At 31.1% G+C, this 22,506-nt stretch overlaps 1 protein-coding gene across 1 annotated transcript in view; it reads left to right on the top strand.

Annotated features, from left to right (window-relative positions):
• Nucleotides 1-22,506, top strand: part of LOC129225702 (sodium/potassium-transporting ATPase subunit alpha-like) — a 156,142-nt gene that overhangs the window by 123,797 nt on the left and 9,839 nt on the right. Inside the window, exons 15-19 of the mRNA XM_054860179.1 lie at nt 777-878; nt 2,743-2,897; nt 12,190-12,284; nt 13,782-13,956; nt 21,946-22,076. Of these exons, the coding sequence (XP_054716154.1) occupies nt 777-878; nt 2,743-2,897; nt 12,190-12,284; nt 13,782-13,956; nt 21,946-22,076 (658 nt within the window). The remainder of the gene's footprint in view (nt 1-776; nt 879-2,742; nt 2,898-12,189; nt 12,285-13,781; nt 13,957-21,945; nt 22,077-22,506) is intronic.

The following is a 22,506-nucleotide window of genomic DNA, read 5'->3' as shown; positions in this document are numbered from 1 at the left end:
ACCTGGTAGCATCTTAATGCTGTGATTAGGATCTGCATAGCCTCCACAATGTTGCCAGCTCAGGTTTGCTCAGGGCCGGATTTGGAAGTGTGGAGGCCCCGGGGCAACAAAGGAGTGGAGGCCCCTAATCAGGGTTCAAAAAGATCATCATGTTTTCGAAAATATCCGATACTTTGATATATATCCTAATATTTTGATATATACACTGGTGTGCAAAAATTAAGGACGAAGTCGAAAAATTAGCATATTAGCTGAACGAAGAGGCAGAGCGGACAGAAAGACCAATCAGGAGATTAAGTAAGGTGATGTACAGTAGCACATGCGCAGATATGCAGGCAGACGTAATGGGGGAGTGTCTGAGTAGTATAAAGCATGTTGTCGGTGTAAGATCAGTATTTCTGGCAAAGAGATTGTACGCCGTATAGCAGTTAAAATCACACCGAATTGCTGCCTCGGCGAGAAATGGTGAATAAATAATCAATCTGTTAGACGACATCTGAATGCTTTTACCCGAGGTCGTATCATTGGGAAGTTGGAGGAAGGCCGCAACCCAGTGCTCAATACAGTTATTGATGCTCACTGAATATGTAATATTTAGTTTCTTTATATGTAACCTTGAACTTATTATGATTTTTATAAGTTATATTGTAAGTACCTGGGTCATGTGCATGGATTGGAAATACCTTATATCTAAAAGTCTTTAAATGTGAAATAAAAAATCTGTATGGGTATTTTTTTTTTCTCTTTCAATTATTGATGTTATGATTCAATTTTAGGTGTCGCTATGGGTATTGCTGGAAGTGATGTTAGTAAACAAGCTGCCGATATGATCTTATTAGATGATAATTTTGCTTCTATTGTAACTGGAGTTGAAGAAGGTTAGTATGGTATGAGGAAAATGGATATAATGTATACATTGTTAAGGTTTTGCATATCCGAAACAGGTTTTAGACAGGGCAGGTGAATTTTACAATTCAAAACTGGCTAAAATTGTCCGAAAGTATCTTAAACTTTCTAAAATTAGTCTAAAGCTAAAGGGTCTAACCAAATCCGTTTATATTTACTGCAATATTAGTAATGCATAAATAAAAAAATATTTATCAGTTGTAATAATGAACATTTGATAATTTTTTTCTTTGAAATATTCATTTCAAAAAATATTTTATGTCAAAAAATTGCCAGTAACTTTTCTGTTAAAGCTTCCTTATGTAAGAGTCAGTAGTGTTATACAAAGAAATTTGTAACACTACCAAAGAAATTAATTTAAGTTCCATTTATACCTGAAAGGAATGCTATTAAATGTATAATATCTAGAAGAAGGGAAAAAAGATTTTTTAACCTTTTAAACGTTTAAAGAAGGAGTTACTCAATTAAAAGGCATCCCTAGAAAATAACAAAAGAAGGAATTTTCAAAAAGAAAAAATGTATTTCATATTTTGGGACTTGTTCCCATTTTGGAACATTGGTGTGTTAAATGAAGTTTTTTACTAAGGCTCTTAATGGTATACGCTTAACACTCTCGGCTATAATTTTGTTTCAACGCAAGAAATAGTTGATGCAATTTACACTACTCTTCACATTCCTGTGAATTTCAAATGGTAAATAGCTTTAAATAAATAAGAATAGACAAAGAATCAAACATATATGCATATTTATTTTATTAAAACTAACTATATGAAATAGCAAATACCTATAACTTTATACAACCATCTGTAAAGTTATATGAAAAGCAAATAACCTCACTAAAAATGTTCTTTTCCTCTTCAAATACTTTTTAATTCCCTGCAATATCGATGATGAGAAGGGGAACTTTTTTTGTAAACATTTTTGACCTTCAAAATACATTTTGTATTTTTTCATTCGATTAGGGGAGAAATTAATTGCAAACAGGTTACTAAATTAAACAGGTAACAGGTTACTTAAGTACTAAGTGGGTTTTCCTACATCACTTTGGTCCGTAAAACTCTGAGAAGGGGGGGGGGGGTCAAGAAAAAGGTAGTAGAGTTAAAGATTGAAATATTATCGACTTGTTTTTACATGTGTCAAAAGTGGTTCATAGCAGTTATGAAATTTACTTTTTGCATTACAGAACTAATACAGCTGTGAACATTTCCTAATTTTGTATACTGAATCACGGCAATGTCCCAATCGGAAACATAGAAGTTTGATAGCTTATAGAAAATGTTTTTGAAGCATATATTTTTGTATCGTGTTTGTCCATTAACATGATTCGTTTTGATTATTACTCTGAAATTTCACAAAGCATCAGTCTTTTTATAATTTTTTTTAAATCAATCTTCCCAAAAAATAGCAAAAAAAAGGGTGTTTTTGCAAATTTTCTACAATTTGCAAAACAAGCAATTTTTTTAAAGTACGAAAATAAATCTTTATATCTTCTTAATGTTTTATTTTTGCAGTTCTCATTCTACTAATTCTTTTTATCTTTTTTCTTCTAAATTTTAGGATAACACTTTTTTTTTTCAGGTTTAAAGAACTTAGTGCTTTTTATTGGAAAAGCAGACCTTATTGAAGGCCTTATGTTTTTAATACTATTATTTGAGAAATATTTACCATTAATGTTGAATTCTGTTGCGTTTAATTCCACTTTGAAGAGAATGTGAAATTCAAGTTCGATAATGTGTAGTGATATATTTATATAAAATATTTATTTTATGTCATATTTTAGTAGTAGTGTGTCTTATTTAAATAGTAGAAAATAAAAGCATAACATTTTATTTCTAGGTCGTTTAATTTTTGATAACTTGAAGAAATCAATCGCTTATACATTAACTAGCAATATTCCTGAAATTTCACCTTTTTTGCTATTCATATTGGCCGATATACCTCTTCCTCTTGGTACTGTGACCATCCTTTGCATTGATTTAGGAACAGATATGGTAAGTAGTTTTAATTTGAAACTACATCTAATGATCTTTCTAAAGTTAGTATTTTTAAGGTTATCTGAAAATGGGCTTAACTAAAGTTTTTGTTTTCCCCAACTTGAATAAATCATCAATGCTTTAATCAGATTTTAAAGCTTTATGTGCAAAATATTAAGTAAAATAAATAAACTAAATAATAATAAATTTTGTTTAATGTTAATTTTTCAAGAAAAAAAACTGTTGCAGCATTTTTTTTTTTTTTTGAACCAAATTCTATAAGTTTCTTTCTTTTTTTCCCCCCCTGAAAACTTAAATGCCACTTAAATTCGGCATTAGGCAAAAGGGCTCACAATTGAAGTCTTAAAGGGTTATTCGATCAAAGTCTGAAAAATTTACTAATTTTTAAGTGGACGAAGCACTGTGAGTGTATACTTTATATCAGAGGCTGGCAAGTAATTCTGAGTCAGGTCCAAATCTTTTTTTTAATCAAATCAGGGGGGAAAATATCATATTTACGAATTTTTTATTTCAATTTTCACTTTAAAATAATATGAAATACAATATATGGCATATTGATAATGATAAGTAACTGAGAAAAAATCACTACGAGTCTTGAATTAGGTTTTCTAAATTAAGGTTCACACGATATCCAACTTGTGGCTGTAAAGAGATGCAATTTTTATCAGAGGGGAGCTGCAAATTCATTATCTAAAGAAAAATATTTAAAAAATAATTTATTGGCTTACTTTATACTTTCAAAACACTTCTAGTGGCCAAGTTTTTAAGCTTCTGCTTTTTGCCAGTTGCCGATTAATGATTTATGTCATTATATTAATCAAATTGTAGCACTATTGTGACGCAACTATATTTGTATTATTTGAATGTATTTGTCCCAAATGAAATAAAATGCCTTGTAGTTATATAATTGATTTGTGTTGGCTTAAAAGAAGGGCTCTTGAGTCGGAGTCTGAACTGATTTTAGAGTAAAGGAGTCAGTGGTTTTAAAACTCCTGGAGTTGGTGTCGATTATTGTTACTGTAGCACTGATATAAAGACTTGCATTAAACATTTAATATATTCAGGATTAACATAGATACTGCAAAAGTTTTGAGGCATTTTAGTGATCATGTAAGACTTTCTTGATCAGATAACCCAAGAAAGCTGCAGATTCTCCCTGTTCTGTTTCTAATTTCCCTGATCAAAAGCATTGGGGTTTATTCAATGCTCATTTTACGTTTTTTAAAATGATTTTCAAAATAATTTGTTAGGAATTAGATTGAGTTATATGGTCCATTTTTGTAAGTTGTGAATTCATATGTATATTTAAACAGTTGCAAAAATTAAAATATTTTATTGTTTTAAGTGTTCTGAAAATATATCCAACCATGAATAAGTGTTGCTTGTATTGCTTTTTCAACTTATTTACAGCAGTTTAGGAAGAGAAATCCTTTGAGCTGTACCAATAACATTTAAAGAAATTAACTTTCTTTTCTAATGCATGTCTTGTACTTCTCCTTCTTTCTGTTAACAATGTTTCTAAGAGAACTTTTTCTGTTTCACTGCATGTCTGTTGTACTTTCTCTCTGCTCCTAACTGTGTGACTTCCTTCAACGCCAACAGGTACCAGCAATTTCTCTGGCATATGAACATGCTGAATCTGATATCATGAAAAGGAGACCTCGTGATCCGAAACATGATAAATTAGTTAATGAGAGGTAATTTTGCAGATGACGTTGCATCATAAGCAAGTGCATGTTTAGCCATATTGGGCACTTGCTTTTTTTTTTAATTACATATTTCTGTGCTCAGGTATTTTATGCTATGCATGACTTAGTAATATAAACTTCATTGCTGCGTTAATCTACTAAATTTTATATTACTGACAACCTGTTGCATCTATGAGTTTTTTTTTATTTTTCCCTTTTTAATTGCATGCCTCTGTTTTGCTCGTCAACCTTTCTAATTTTGATCTTATATATTAAAAATTAGATTGGCCATCACAGTGGCATAATTTTATAGTATTTTCAATAATATGCCATTACTGAAATAATTCTTACTGCACTGTATCATTACTGTCCGTCTTCTTTAGCCGAAACCTCCTGCGAAATGTGTTAGGTCTGCCTTGATTTTATCAAAATTGGGGTGGAAACCCGGAAGTTTAAAGGATGCAAATTGTAAAGGACAAATAACTTGTTCAGCAGTTCTTCCAAAGTAGCGTCAAAAAAATTAGCAAGTGCAAGCAAAAAGTGCCCATCCTCAACCAATCGCCCCTTTTTAAACTAGAATCTATACCGAGTGCTAGTTATATCTTTCATGAACGGACAGTACGCCAAGCGGTCTTCTCTTTTTTAAGAAGCATAATTTTCCCCCCTCTTTTCCACTCTCTTATAATTTAAAAAAAAAGAATTTTAATATATTTACTAATTCTGTACAGATGTAGCAAAAGTAAACAGCATATGCTGTTGATGAAGTCCCAGTGTGTTTTAAATATTTTTGTTGTGAGGTAAAATCCTTTCTGTTTTTAATGCTTACTCTAGTGTTTTTAATTGGTAACTTGAGGTCAGTTTGCTTGAAAACTAGGGGCGGGGAAAGTTGTATGGGGGAATTGAGAACATACTTTGTAGTTTATGCATTAATTTTACACATATATCTTACATAGCAAACACAAATACATTCTTTCTATTTGGATTTAAAAGAAAATCGTGCTTAAGAAGTTTGATATGAAAATAATGTATGAGGAAAACATTTTTTAAAATGAATAGTTTTTTCATCTCTCTAACTTTCTTTTAAATCCAAAATGTAGAAGAAAATATTGGATTCATGCGGGGGTGAAAGTTTTCATCCTTTCGACCCAATATATGTAGCTCTTTATTCAATCCTTCTAGAAAATTAAATTTGGCCTATGCCCCTTTTGAAACTTTCACCACTGGAACATTTACAAGTTTTATGGATTTTTGCATCTTAAGGTGTGCTTCTTTTGGCCATTTTTGCAAACTGTCTGTCTGCCTGCCTGTTTGTATGTGTGCTTGTAAATGTAAGAACCATTTTTTATGGCTATACTTAACTCAAGAAGTTATGCATGGAGCCGAACAAATTTCATACAATACACATATGTACCATCATGTGAATTGATGCTGTTTAGTTTTTGCTTCAAATCAATTTAAGGGCATGACCCAATCGAATGTCTTTCTCCTTTGTATTTGATTTTATTGGAATATTTTACATAGCTTTGTGTAAATTTTGGCATTTGCAAAATTTTGTCGTTAATTAAGAAATGACTTTAGAATTAATGTAATAATCGTAACTTAAAAGTGACATAAGTATTCCAAGCAATACAAAAACTTTTAAATTGTTAGATTATTTCAACAAAAATTTTAATTGCAACTAAGATTTACATTACTACGATTGGAAAGAATGCTGATTCTGTGAACAGTGAGCCTATTGCATTTATGAAAGTGAAAAGTAATTCATGAGAGTAATGAAATGTGAGAAATTAAAAATCTCACTTTCCAAATAGACCCCCTTCCTCCCTCCCATTAATCCTTTAAATTTATGCACATCATTACATTCGGGCTGTTATACTTATGTGTTAATACATTGATGAATATTTATCCTTTTCCACTTAATTTAAAAAATATTTTTTAAAAAGAAGAAATAGAACAAACTAAACGAAACAAATAGAAAAGAGAATAGTCGTTTCAAGTTCACATGTATTCAACTAGCATAAATACATTTTTAGTATAATTGCATTAAATGTAAAATAAATAACATTATTAATGTAGAAAGTTAAATGGTATTTTCTTTTTTTTAATAACGAACTGTAAGAGTAGGTTTTTGCTATAACTATAAGACTCGTTGTTTAGGTTACATGTTTAGATTGAAAAAAACAAATTTCCAAGTTTTCAGATTACAAATTTAAATTTTCAGAGGCTAAGATATGTGTAAACCTTCTATGTTGGGGAGCTAGATTTTTCAAAAGCTTATTTGTTTTTCAAAAATCATGATAATATTTGTAAAGAGTGTTTTGCAGTTTCTCACATTTCTCCAATTCTACTAAATGGGTTTGAATGTACATTTTCTTATCTCTACGGTCAATTGGTGCTCAGCAAATGCTGAAATCTGGTTGGTTTTGAGTAATGTATTTGCAATTCATTCAGGTAAATAGTTTTTTAGATAAATAAGACTTTGCATAAATGTTCCATCTTTCTTTACTGGTAAATTACGAAATTTGATTTTAATCCTTATTCTGATTGATTAATAGCATAGTGGAATAAAAGTCCATACACAAATCTCCTTGTCAGAAAGTTAAAATTTAAAAATATACTTTTTGCATGTAGAATCGTACCATGCAACCTTCTGCCCTCTTTTCAGCTACATATACTCTTCATTTGAAAGAGCTTTATAAAATGATAATAATGAATAAATATAAATTTTACCTTTTAAATATTTCTAAGAAAAAAAATCAAAAGGAAAAATTTCATTACTATATTGCTACCAATTGGATTTTTTAACATTAGAAAATGACTGAAATGAAGGAACATTTATCTATCTTTCATAATAACATTACTCATGGATGTCAATTAAGGCAACATGGCAGAGCAGTGCTATCCTTTCTGTGACCATTGACCCTTTCTCATCTTTAATTTTTTTTTTTCAATACTTGTGTATTTTTTTAAACTTGATAATATTTTTTTTTTAATTTAATACATGCTACATGCTAGTATTTCTCTTTTTTTAAACACTTTAAATTGTTAAAGAAGTAGTGTCCCCCCCCCCCCGTACTTCAAAAAATAGGTATGCTATTTACATCCGTTGATCCACTAAATCTATTTTATTCAAAAGCATTCTGTGTTTTATCAAAATCATATATTCATGTCAGTCCAAAAACATTTCAAGTTAAATTTGAAATTTTCAGTATAAAGTAAAGTCAAAATTTGTTTTCATTCCCAAAATTTTTTTTTACTTTTTTTTTTCTTAATTTATAAAATTTTTAATTTTAACTCTCATAATGTTTAATGTATGAATTTCTTTTTTTTTTCTTTTTGACTTCATCTGTATTAAATTTTAAAAATTTCAATGGTCGAAAATAGCTCTACGAAAAATTCGACCTTGGGTATATAGTGCTATTTCTTTGCTGTAAAGTGACTAATTATCTTGGGAACTCTTTGCTCATGCTTTCTGTTTGCTCTTTGGGAATTTTTCTAAAATTTTTTTCTATTACTGCGGCCAAAAATGAATCGTCTGTATGTGGGAGGAGGGGAGAGATTTCACAACTACAATATGAAGGTTGATAAATGTAAGCTCAAATAGGTTGTGAATTCACTCCAGGATCCCCCTAGCCTGCCATTGTACGTAGTTTAACCGGTTGGGTGGGGCTCTGTTTCTTGATCCAGACCAGGAGCCGAGCAGCCCCTGGTTCAGCACCCTCAGATGTATTGATTTCTAATGGGAACTTGGAGGACTTTATGGCCACTAACATATGGTCGCCTCTGAGCAACAGTAAGACATCTAATCCCAGTTATAACAGTAAGATATCCTACTGTTGCTCTGAGGCGACAATATTTAACGTGTCCCAATCATTAATGAACACGGAGGATCTTTGATCGGCAGGCATCGAACCCGGGACCCATCAGTTACGAATCTGACACCTTACCGATCAGGCCACCACGACCTTGAGAATTGTATCCGCAATCTTGGTTGAAAAGCTCCAATTTTTTTTCCAATGTTTAATGTGGTTCAAAGGGAATCATTTATAACTGCAGTCTGGTTATTGTTAGTAACAGCACGAGGTTACTTGGTCTTCAAATGAAAGTATCTGTACCTGGGAGGTAAAGGGCACTATGTCACAAAAACAAATTTTCAGAAGATGTACTTAAAGTTTATTCTATGTCAAAATCAGCATGTGAAATGAGCCACCAAGTCCTGTTTTCCGTTGTTTATCTAGACTACTATGGTGAAATCCCGTTACATCGAACTTCCAGGAATTGCAAATTTCGTGCATTATAATAAAATTTAAACATTGTACCGTATGATCCGCAGGTCCTAAAATCGGCCGAAGAAAAGAAATCCTTGTTTTATCTGTGGACAATACGATGTGAAAAAATAAAGTTTTGATTTAACATACAATTTTAGCAACTAAATTAAAAACGTGAAGAAGTAATAACTTTTAAGGTATAATCAAAATCAATCTAAAAAATAATTATTTCTTCTTGAAACCATGATTATAGTACCCTAATTATTTAAAGAGTCAAGACAAAGGAGCAAATGGTCTAATCTTGGGCAAATGAGGGCTTCGTCCTTAACTGTATGGTTATTTATTTTACATAGCCTGAATCGCATAAGTGGTGCATTCAAGCCATGTAAAATAAACTACCTACAGGCAGCAAAACGGTCTCTATTGATGAATCCTACTGTAAATATTGAAGTTCTATGCGTTGGTGTTGAGAAAAAATCACAGAATCCACGGCATCCGCACATACTTTTTTTAACAGATAATCCGCAGATCATATCCAGGGAAGTATGGTAATGGAAATTAAATTATAAGTGAAAGTTTGTTTCATTGAAATGGAAACTTTGATGGATTGGTATTCGTTGTAATGGGATTTAGCTTTATTAGGAATTGGACTTGATGCTTTTTGCCTCTGAATAGAGTGTTGAAAATTAAGTAATCTAGTGCTTAGATCTTGATTTTGGAAAAAATAGACATAGTGCCCTTTATCTCTCGGGGCAGATATATTTGTTTTGGTAAGTGTGCTACTTTTGTTATTTTCAGTGTCTATTTTCAAATTGCCTTAGAATAAAAATTTCATAAGAATTTAAGTTATTTCTTCAATATTTTGCATTCAAATTCTTTTTGTATGAAATGCCTAGTTAATATGTAAAAGCCTTCTAGTTATGCATGCATAAAATGTATTTTTTTCTTTGCATGTTTTAGTAGATTTAAAATTGTGACCATGCTTTAACCCATACATTACGGTGAAAGAAAAATAAGACGCAGCAGTGAAGATGCATTATTTTTCTTGTTAGCAAATTTTGCATTTTCTTTTTTGCTTGTCTTCAACATGTTGCGTTTAATATGTTACACATGCAATTATGTTTAGCTAAATATATGCCTTAAACTTATATTTACATGTTATTCATGTTTCCTTGAATGTCTGTAAATGATGTATGTATGTGTGCGTGCTTGAATCGGATTATTTTCTATTTATTGGAATATTGTTCTTTCAGTATTTGTGTAGTGTATTATTGAGGTCAATTATTTTTCTGAACTTAAATTATCTAAATATATTTCGTTGCACAAATTTTCTTGTCACAAAATGCCCTTTAAACTATAGATTTTATTTGCTTTAGACTTTATTTACTTAGTTGAATACGCTTTTTACTTGTACAGTTGATCAACATGTCAAAGCACAGTTTAAAATTAAATTTTATCAGCTTTTTTACTTTGAAGTATTTTTTCTGCAATAAAATGCTTCATTTTATTCCAAGTTTTAAAAATTAAACTTTTCTTAATTTGTACAGAAAATATTTTTCCTTTTGCAATGTATGCTTTCTGTAAAATTAATGTGAATATAACAAATTTTGGCACTTTCAGATAAAAATAAATTTTTTCCTGTGATTGATAATAGGTACTTTCTAAATGTCCAGTTATTTCTTGTTTTAATAATTAGTATTAACTTTTGTACTAGTAAAAATAATTAATTCTATTTTCAAAGCATATGAAATATTTAACATATAAAATAGAAACCTGTGAAAGAAATTGAAATGATGTGCTTGTATTATATTCCAGCTGTGATTAGTTGAGCTCCGACATTGGCAATGTTTGCCTTTTTTGGCGGTAATAGTAGGCTTGCCAGATTTTTGAAATGCTCACCTCCCCCCCCCTCCCCCATGCACATATCCCTTGCTGTTTTTTTTAGAGTTTTAGAGGGTAGTTCATTCTTAATGCTATAAATAAATGATTATTAATTATGAGCCTAAACCAGGAATTAAAAATGACGCAAGCAGATAAACATTTTATTTCTTAAATGTTAATATTAATGAGTTACTTTAGTGAAAAAAACCACTTTGAATGAGGATTTAAAGTTTGAACAAAATCTAGGACTTTTTAAAAAGTCTTTTTTGATTTTAATCTTGTAAAAATGCTCGAAAGCTAATCCGATACTTAACCTTTTGGGACACTGTGATTATGTCTAAAAACCAGGACGTTTGGCAAGCCTAGGTAATAGGGAAGGATAATTTGTGCTGAGTTGAGTTGGGTTCTTTTTGTAATTATTTTTCAAAACTATTCCAACTGAAATCTGTCCTAATAATTATTTTAGGACTTCAATTTTCGAAAAAATTCCGGGGGAGAGCTACATGACCCCCTTTTCTGCCCTCATCTGTTAAAAAATATTATAAAATGTTTTTTAGGGAGAGATAAGGACTACAATTTCAAGCTATTTCTGAGGTCCGTACTAGGAGGCGGGCAACTAAAAACCACTATCTTGTTGCGCCTATGCTTTCTCTTCCCTAACGGGAACTCTGGCTATGCCCATACTTAAGGTTGTCTTATTAGCATTACATTCCTGGTGTTTCGTAACATTTGAATGGGTCTCTGTTGGTGGAAAGCGTTGAATTTCGTTTGGAATTCCTAGTACTGAACACACGCCAGAGACGTATATTCGAGTTGATGAGCTTGTTCCATTTATTGCTACTGGGTATATATAGCAGATTGCAATGCAAGTATCTTTTGCATCGATGTTTAGCGTTAGAATAATGTAAATAACCTTTAAATCTTTTACTAAATATATGACATATATAATGATTTGAGTATTTGTTTTGATCCCAAAAGTGCTTCTTTTGATATGTTAAATGACCTGTACAAAAGTGACCAAAATAATTTTACCAAAAGGTCTCCTATAGCATTTGGTTTTTACTCATACTCATTGTAGATTTTTAGCCTATTGATTCAACAGAAAGTAAATATGCTGTTAAGGTTTATGTATTAAGGTCATATCTTTTGTTTAAAATTTCTTTGAAACCCCCCTCATGATTTTTACCTTCATAGCAAATCTGTGAAATTTGCAGTCATTTTTTTCCCTAAATTGAAAGAATTCAACAAAAAGGCATTAATTAACCTTTGAAAATTTATAAACATTCTTTCTAAATCACCATAATGTTGTATCAATCTAAAAAAAAAGATTAAAAAATCGCTGTTCGCTTTTGGTGTAATATATTGGGTTAAACCATGTGTCCCAAATCTCTCTTTTGAGATACTTGGTTTGCTTGAGTACTTGAATAGCACGTTGCTTCACCATCCCAACAGGTTCCAGCAATCTCTCTTGCTTATGAAACTGCCGAAAGCGACATCATGAAGCGTCAGCCGAGAGATCCGAAAAAGGACAAATTAGTAAATGAGCGGTAAGTTCTTTTGCACAGAAAAACCTCCTGGTGATGGAATTGTTAAATTCTGAGCATACTTGTACTCTTTTGTCTCAACTATTTTTCACCTGTCGCTTGAAAACATTGCTTTGGAGTTCGATTGGTATTCATATATTTGAATTTATCTGAGTGTGCTTGAAAATGTGTGAATGTTTTGCAATCTTGTTCGTAAGTTAATTTTCTCTTTTCTCACAGCTTCTGAGATTTTGGCCCATAATTTCATAAATACAACCATTCTTGCAGAAATTTATCAAAATTGAACAGTATAACCTGTATTATACTTTATTTAATAGTGTAACAAGTTATAATTTTTTTCTGTTAACTGTATTGTTTTACCGGAGTAACTATTTAGAGTACAAAATATTCTAAATATGTATACTTAAAAAAAATTACATTTTTTATGGATAAAAATTCTAGAAAATTGTGAAAATTATATTTCTTCTGCTTACTCCTTTCTATTATAAATGCTTTCAAATTACTCAAACCAATTTACAATCATGAAATACACTGCCAGCTCAGTCATTTCCAGTCAAGGACTGCAGTTTCGAATCTAATGGTTAAACACTTTTAGTAATTTTTTTTAAATAATGAATATCAATTAATGAATTCATTCTTTGCTGTGACTATGAAAAATGCTTTCGACAGTCTTAATTTATATTTATGGATGATGTAGGCTTAGCTGATGCTACTGTACCAACAATTAAATGTCTAATGCCCTATAGTATGTAATTGTTATTTTAGACCTGACACTCGGATAAAAAGGGGGGTGGGGTCGTACACAAGTCCAACATTTGCTAGCACGGTAGCAGCAAGCACACAAGCTCACTTGATTGTTATGCTTTTAAAATAATGTTAATTGAGATTTCATAGAAAAACATTGAAAATAAAGTTTCATAATTGTAGCGCACGTTGGTAAGTTTACCCTTTTTGCAATGATTATGTAGCTACAAAATTTATGCTCTTCTGGCAATCATTGCCATAATCAAACTAAATTTATGTAACTTTCAGAAGATTTTTTATGAGTGGCAAAAGCAATGGTTTGATAGTAACATTTATAAATATTTTTACATATAAATCTTCAAAAGCTCTGATATATCATTTCTCTAAGAGAGTCTAAAAGAGAAAAAGTTACTTTAAAATAGCTCATTGAGGTAGTTTTATCCCATTGCTTTGGATGGCAAAGTCAGTTCAATAATTATGTTAATTTGTTTCAATGAATCATTAAACATTGTTTGTCGCTTTAAAAGCAGTCATATCCTTGTATTATTGTTTTTGAATAAGTTTTGCTTCAATTCTGGAATTATGTAACTTGAATGCTTTTTACATTTAAATTAGTGGGCTTTAATTTCAGATGCTGTCTTTTTATGTTGCTGTTTTCGAAAGAACTTTTCATGAATTCAGTCTTTGGGTGTTTTTGTAATATGCTTTTAAGGATTGTAAGACTAAACATCTCATCTATCTTGTATTTCTTTTAAGGCTAATATCTATGTCCTATGGACAGATAGGCATGATGCAAGCAGCGGCCGGGTTTTTTGTATATTTTGTAATTATGAGTGAGAATGGTTTCTGGCCAAACAGATTACTAGGACTTCGTGAACAATGGGATTCTGCAGCTGTGAATGATTTAGTGGATTCATATAATCAAGAATGGGTAAGAAAATGAGGACATTTGTTTTCAAGAAAATTATTCCAGTTTTTGAAAACAAGAATATTTCATTGTTAATATTACTTAAAGATCCTTGTCTTAAGAATTTTTTTTTTTTTTTTTAACTGGACAAAGTGAATGGGGACCTGATAGTTGACATCTTCAATTTTCCTGAAACTTTCAGAATGTATTACTAATATTACAGGGCTCATAGTCCTCCTATGTCTCCTATATTTCCTATATTTTTGCAATTTGTCAGATATTCTCCTATTTTTCCTATATTTTCTCACTAACTCCTATATTTTTTTTCCGTCGGATGTTAAATGCTACCCAAAAATGCAAAAACCTTCGATCCATTTTTTTTTTTCTTCTTTCTCCCCTGCACTGAGCACACTTACATCTTTAATGTTGGCATATGTACTAAACTTCTGTTTGATTACTTTTATGAAATATGCAAAATATAGATGATTTTACTTGCAGCTTTTAACTTGTTTTCTTTTTTTTTTCTTTTAATGAGTATACTTTGTAATTTTAATAGTATAACATGTTAACTTTACGTGTACTGCTGTAAAGATTTTGAAAACTTTTAATTTTGTCACATATAAACTTACATTACCGATTGTATCTCAAATGATTATTTTTGAAAATGCCAGTACGGATTTTGGCATTAATTCAACTTTGAGTACTTCAATTGTTTCAAAGCTTGTAGCTTGGTGAAAAATGTAACTATCTTGATGGAAAAAATGTCGTTTTATAGGATTTTGTCTGCTTTTTAAAAATATTTTTTTTTTTTTGTGTGTAGATTTTCCAAGAATTTAAGAAATCGGTCTTTATCTCAGAATTTGTTTTCTTTTTGACTCATTTTTTTCCATCTACTTGGTTATGTTTACAAATATCATCCATGATGATGGATAATTCTATGCTCCCCTTGGGCTCTTCTAACGCCCCCCCTTTGTTTGGCAGATTAGATCAAATTCACTCTTTCTACATGTGTGTACATATATACACATTAACTAACATAATAATGCACACATTATGGATAATGCCATTACAGTGAGCGCTGGGTAATTGAATCAGCCACTTTAATGAATCAGTTCCTCAGAAACTAAACGAAATCCAGTTTTAACACTAAGAAACTGCTGAATATTTGAATCAAACATGCCGCTTAAATGAATCAAGCATATGAGACTGACTATTTCCCACAAACATGATGCATTAGCGCAGTCTTTTTTTCTTTGCATTTGTTTAGTGAAATTAGTTTCTTTTTTTTTCTGTAAATAGTGAAACAAAGGGGAGGTAAAGTGTTGCACACTTTTTGTAACGATTTTTTCAGGATATGTCCAACAAAACCAGTGAGACGAGAGAGACATGGAGTCGATGGGACTTTTAATTGTTAGTGTTAGCATTGAAGCAATGAAGTACCAATACCGAAGACAATGGGTAGATTTATGACATTGAAAAAAGAATGTCCAAAATAATTATTACCTAGTTTTAGCAATCAATAAGAGATGCATTTTTCAAAGCACGTAAGTTGAAATCTGAATTTTGTAATTGCTTTTTCATACTGTTTTGCAGGGATGGATACAGTAATATTTTTTGGAGGGGGCCCCGAAATTGAAGAGCGCCCCCACCTCCCCTTATAGAATGTTTCAAAACAAAGTTTTTATGAATTTATTTTTTCAAAAAAGTAGCTCTTCTTGCAGATGTATGAGGAAGGTGATTCAAACTTTCGATGCTTTTAAAAATATTCGTTTTATAAGCTGCCAAAGTTTTTAAAATGTTTGCATGGAAAATATTTGCAGGATTGGAAATCTTGCAAGATTTTGCTCTTAGTCCTGATAAATATAATGCTGGATTTGGGATTGGAAACCCTAATTTTGATATACGGCATGCCGTTTTCATTAATATTATGGCTTTGCCAAGAAACTAGATATCATGTCATTTCTTTCATTTTGCATTTTTTATTCCTAAAAAAGAAGTATATTATTTCGCAAATAGCTATCTGGATTAAAATTACTCTTACTACGTCTGCACATTACAAAAAAAAAGTGAATTATTGATTGATTTCAATAAAGAAGAATTAATGGACGAATCGCGATATTACGTATGCTTGAATTCAAAACCAGCGAGTAAAATTTATTCCGCCGCTCTGGGATCCGATTCCAGCAATACTTCACTTCAGTAAACGAAAATGCTTTTATTCAAATATGTTTTGTGTTCTTTTTACATAACTAAAAAAGTTTTTTTTTTTTGGAGATAATAGTTGAAAAATAATAATTGAAATAGTTAAATAAATTTATCCCTTTGGGAGGGGCCCAGGCCCCCTCCCTCCCCTCTAAATCCACCACTGCTGTTTTGTGATAAAATTCTTTGAATAATCAGAGAGTGGATATTGAGCGTGCGGTATCCTTATAAAATTTATTAAAGTTCTCTTAAATTGTATGTAGAATTGCACTTTTAAAAAGAAGAAAAACACGCACACACAATTTCGCTAAATTGAATCAAAATTGTCTTAAACAAACATTATTCATGTAAGCAGCCGAGGGTACGAAAATTCATTTGCTCTCACATCTGGGACTCTTCACATTGCTTTGACTTCATGCATGATATAGCATTGTATTGATAATTTTTCTTTTTTTTTCTTTTTTGTACAGTGATCAAACATACCTACTAGATCCTATACTTTTCGGAAATTACTATATATTTTCCCTTTTAAACTCCTATGTATTCTGCTATCGAACTCCTATATATTTTGCTATCAAACTCCTATATTGTTCCTTCTAAACTCCTATATATTTTTTTCCACTTGCTATGAGCCCTGTATTATGATAAAACGAAGTGAAGCCTCTTTTCTCTCAAATTTGATGTGGCTTCAAAAGGAATGAGCGACGCATATCAATTTTTTACTTTCTTCTATATCTAATATATAGAAGAAAGTATTGGATTCGTGCAAATTTTCGAATTTCGAATTTTGACGGATTCGAACGTTTTGAGGTGTGCTGAGTTCATTTCGACTATTTTTGGAAAATGTCTGTCTGTCTGTGTGTGTGTGTGTATGTATGTGTGTGTGTGTGTGTGTGTGTGTATGTATGTGTGTCACGTCTGTGTGTGACCAGTTTTTTGTGGCCGCTCTACAGCAAAAACTACCGCATGAAATCGAACGAAATTTGGTACACATATGTGCCCGTATGTGAACTTGTGCCCATTGGTTTTTGGCGCAAAATCCTCCAAGGGGGGTGGAGCAATGGGACGTTTTTTGAGTTACGCGTGCTTGCTATTCCTCAGGAAGTAACTGGCGGAATCAAACAAAATTTGGTCCATATGTTGCCATTAACAGGAGCAGGTGCTGATTCAATTTTGGTGTCAATAACTCAAAGGGGGGTTGAGCTATAGAACGTTTTTTGTCGTCAGTTGTGACTGCTGTATCTCAAGAAATAACGAACGGAATCAAACAAAATTTTTTTGACAAGTAGCCCTTAGTGGGTATAAGAGCTGATTTTATTTTGGTGTCAACAGCTAAAAAGGGGGTAGCGCAATCGCCCGTTCTTTTTTTCCATTGTGAGTGCCCTATCTCAAGAAGTAATGCTGCGTTCTGGTTGAAATTTGGAATATATGTGAATCCATACGTAAACAGGCTTTGGTTCAATTTTGACTCCAATCGCTCCAAGAGGTGTTGATTTTTTTTTTTTTTTTTTTTTTTTTTGCGAATAAAAATAGCTTTATTAATGCAACAATAAGAAAGGTAAATCGTAATAGATTGTCGTCTGCGTATTTCTCGTGATTTTAATTGTATGGAAATGATCGGAAATATTATCTCAATGATTTAAAATTTTTAACTGTTGCCATCTTATGTTTGTTAATAAATAAAATATTTGTAATTAATTCAAGTAAGGCTTTTAAAGTAACTTTCAATTTTCGCTCTTTGTTTTGTTTTTACAATAATTCAGACATTGGGATGGTGGTCAAGTTTTTGCATGTGTAATTTCGTTTTTGTTGGGAATATTGCTTAATCGTCAAGCATGGGGAGGGATCAGAAAAAGGAAAAATATAGAAGAAAGTTTCGTGATGGCCACAACATACTAGTTTAGATATGGATACTACTTGATACTAGTTACATGCTAGCATAAATAATGGTTGCTGACGCATGTCTTTGAGGGCAAAGGTCAATTGAATATGCTATTTCTGTTATCTTTTATGCCTTGTTTGTGTCCGGATATCTGCAAAAGCCCCAAGTGACCCTCGGAAATATCCATAGGATTACTTGCCATTGTATAGTACTCAAAAAAACATAAAACAGCATGGTTATTCTTAGCTTACATTGTCAAAACAAAAGGAATAAAAGTTTTAGGTCAATTACTCTAAAAGACCTGAGTCAATAACTTTAAACAAGAGCAGGTGTTGAAAATGTGTGCCATTTTTCAAATTCTGGTACAACCTGATATTAAACAGCCTAATTTGCGATTTTTTCGTCAAACTGTGCCAAAAATGCGATTTTATCATTAATTTTATGTCATTGTCATTGGAAGCTAAAAAGGAGCTAGTAAGTAAAAAAGGGGGAACAAATTGATACTTTCACCGAAATCTCATATTTGCTTAAATAGCGTGCTGTGCTTTAAGTTTCAATCTTTTTGCCTCCTGTACATTTTTCAGCTATTTTGAAAAGTTATTTTAACCTATTCTACTTTAAATTGACTTATTTTATTTTTTATTTTAATAATTATTTCACTTAATAATTATTTTGAATAAAATTAAGGTGTACTTGTAATTTAATAAAACATAGATTCAGAAAAAGTGTTTTAAGAGTGCATAAAAATATTGAAATTTATTTTCAAAAATTATTTTATTTAAGAAGCATAATTTCTACTACTACATGTATTTATTTCTTTCAAAATTTAAAAAATAAAGTTTATTCAGCACATTTTATACAGGCTGCCATGCATATCTGCACCCAATTCTTTTTAAATTATATTTTTAAAAAAAATATTTAACACTTAATCTACTGGTTAACTACTATTGTTTGTTAAGAAAAGTTCCTCTGGTACCAGGCGAAGTTCGAACTTATCATAAGTAACGCATGAACTCGGGGTATTGAAGTTAAATAAAATGCAAATATTGTCTCCACAAATAATGTGTTCACAGTCGTACAAAACAGCAATATGGGGTCCACATCCGTTTTTTTTTTATGTTAAGCCAAACAAATGCTCAATGAAGAGAAAAGTTAATCAATTGCCTAAAAATAATCAGGGAGCTCTTATATACAAATGTTGTCCATGACATGTTGTACAAATGTTGACAAATAATTTTTTCGGTTAATAAAAATTTTACAGCCTTTACTTATAATTACACTTGTAGCCTTTTTTAAGGATTTTTAAAACCTTTAAAGGGCTTAGTACCGAAAAAGTCTTTAAAGTTTAAAGAGTTTTTAATTATCTAACTAATTTATTATTTATTAGCGGTACCCGCACGGCTTTGCCGATAATAGAAAATTAAAACGTCATTTGGTTCGCCTGTATATTTACAAATAATGATGAATTTCTCGCCAATATGGCTATGTGAATTTACTCGTCCACGTTATGATAATTTGCTCGGTAAAATTGTCTTAAAATTAAAATAAAAAAAAAAAAATCGAATTTTCGATAAATCGCTTCAAGGTGCTCATGCTTATGCTACGAACCAATTTTATGCCACATTTCATGAAAATCGGCTGAACAGTCTAGGCGCTATGCGCGTAACGGACATCCAGATAGAGATCCAGACTTTCAACTTTATTATTAGTAAAGATTTTCAAGAATTTATTGGTAAAAATTTTTATTTTTTCTAAATAATTCTTTACTTAATACAATTTTTTAAACTTAATTTTACTTTCCAAATCTTTCTGTTAGAAAAATGTTTTTTGCGCCAAAGACATTAGTTTTCAAGTTTGAACAGCTAAATATATATATTTTTTAATTGCTTCTACAATTTTTACAAGAAAGTAAAAAAAAATACATCTATAGCATCTCTCTCTTTATCCCCTTCTCTCTGTCTTGTTTTGTAATAGTTAGAAACAACGCTTATAAATGTGTTTTTTCAGAAAATTTTTTTTTCGTCCTTTAGCTTTGAATGCAATAACGGCTTTTTTTAATTCAGTTGCTACAGTTGTTTGTGTCATGCAAAGCTATGAACAAAAACATGATAAATGTGTAACAAATGCTGTGAAACAACCAAATTAAAATGATAGTCAAGTAAGTATTATGATTTATTTTACATTTACCAAATTATTTTTTGCACACTTTTTTTAAGTAGCGATACTGCTTCCAAATTGGGTTTTAAAAATTAGTTATGTACTTATTGCTACAAATTATGCAGTGGGCATGTGCAAAATTAAAGATTTTGTTACTAAACCCGGGGTTCATCTGATACAAAACTGATCATTGTGATACAAAAACAGCCTTTTGACTGATACAAAACTGTTCGTTCTGATACAAAATTGACATTTTTGCTGATACAAAGCTGATACAAAAATGAATTTTTGATTTTCCACCCCTGCAAAATCTGTAATTATACTCTATATGGTGTAGTTTTAGAAACCCATGGAATCGAATCAATTGTCTTAATTTAACGTTCTCAAAAATGATGATTTCAGTATAAAAGCGAGTTTTTATACTTACTGTATCACAAAGTTATTGACCGTGAAACTTGACCTTATTTTTTGAAAATCATTAAGTTTGAGACCGTTTAACTACTAAAGCCAAGGGTAACCCATGACTTCATGTTTTTCTGAGTACAATACTATGGTGAGTAGTTAATCCTATGCTTATTTCTGAGGGGACTCGCCACTTTAACAGAAACCCGGAACAAACAGGGTAAAAAAAAGATTAACAAATGGCATTTTCAATTACCTTTGCACTCAAAGCCATACGTAAGCCACCAAATTATTTATACTGGCATGTACCTAGTATCAAGTAGTATCCATATCTAATAAAACTGGCATGGGTAACCAATTGCTTTTGAAATAAAATGTTCGTGTATTTAGCATCATATATTCATAACTTTAAACTTTGACCTCCACTCAAGGGCCAACAAGTCAAAGTGAGAGAAAAGAAACTTCAGTTTTTCTTATTGTAGTACTGCTAACACATCCATGAAAATTTTACCAAAATTAAAGGCATCAACTATCAAATTTGTCCAATTTCAAAAAAAAAAAAAAAAAAAAAACTCTTAATGTTCCCCCTCCTCTCTTAAAGAATGTTTTGATACTAAGGTTTCAGGTAAAACTTGTGGTTTTTAATTTTTTTAATCAAGAACATGAAAGAATTAAATCAAGAACAAAAAGATTTAAAAAAAAAAACTATTTTCTTGCTTTTTTTCAAAAATGTATCAAAATACTTTAATAACTGCAAAATTGAATTTTTTCTTACGTGAAGGATTAGAGAACTTCTGTATTTTTCTAAATCTCAGAATGTCAGATCCACCAAGTGAATCTTTTGGTTCATTTCACTCCTCTGTGAAGAGTCCTTTAAGTTCAAGATTACTGTGCAAAACTAAGATTTGTTGCTATAAATAGGCAGACATTGTGACAGTACTGTTCATATAATTATTAGCAGTTATGATAAACTTTTTGTTTAAAATAGTTGTTTTCTACCGTGATTGATTTTTGCTTTTCGATTGTTTGATCTGTAATGCTTTTCATAGTGAGGTTGTGGATATAGTTAAAAATTGGAAAAAAAAACAACTTTTGATGAGATCTGAGAGAGAAAGACAAGTCTTTATATATTTTCTCAGAAAACTGAAAATTTTTCTAACCAATAATTGTTGTAAATTGTGTACATTTCAAAATCAAGTACTGCTAATTATGAGTGTGATAAGTTGATTCACAACAGTTAAAAATTTATTGTGTGCAATTTGACATTTTAAGCAAAATTTGATCACTTACCTGGTTAACTACTATGCATTTAGGGTATTAATTCAGAAATATCTAATTTAATCATTGAAATATTTCATTTATCTATCTAGACCTACAGAGATAGAAAAACATTAGAGTACACTTGTCATACAGCATTTTTTGTGTCTATTGTGATAGTACAGTGGGCTGATATAATCATCTGCAAAACAAGGAGAAATTCCATTCTCCATCAGGGAATGAGGTATGTAATATGAAAAATTATCATATAAGCTTTGTGCTACAATATGATTAAAGTGAAAAACAACGTAAATAAAGCACAAGTATTGGAGAGACAAAAGTTGCGAGAGAACAGTTCTCTCGCAACTTTTGGTTGTGTTGGTGAGCTTTCTGCACTGATGAAGAGGCTCCATTGTAGCCTTGAAATAGCTATATGCTGTATCTTCTCCAATATTTGTGCTTTATTTACGTTGTTTTTCACTTTAATCACGAGGTATGTAATATTTCAAATTATATAGTTGTATCAAACTATTGATAGTTTTTGACTATTGAAACTTGTTGCAAATTTTTGTTAAATATTAATAGCACTGTTGAATTAATAAATTCGCCGATAGAGGGCGCTAGTGTTGCTGGGGTGATATTTTGCTGCTCCTGAGATAAGTGATTTTTTAGTC

The sequence above is a fragment of the Uloborus diversus genome, chromosome 7 (assembly GCF_026930045.1).
Source record: "Uloborus diversus isolate 005 chromosome 7, Udiv.v.3.1, whole genome shotgun sequence".
NCBI classification, from domain to species: Eukaryota; Metazoa; Arthropoda; class Arachnida; order Araneae; family Uloboridae; genus Uloborus; species Uloborus diversus.
This window is presented reverse-complemented; position numbering and strand designations above follow the sequence as displayed.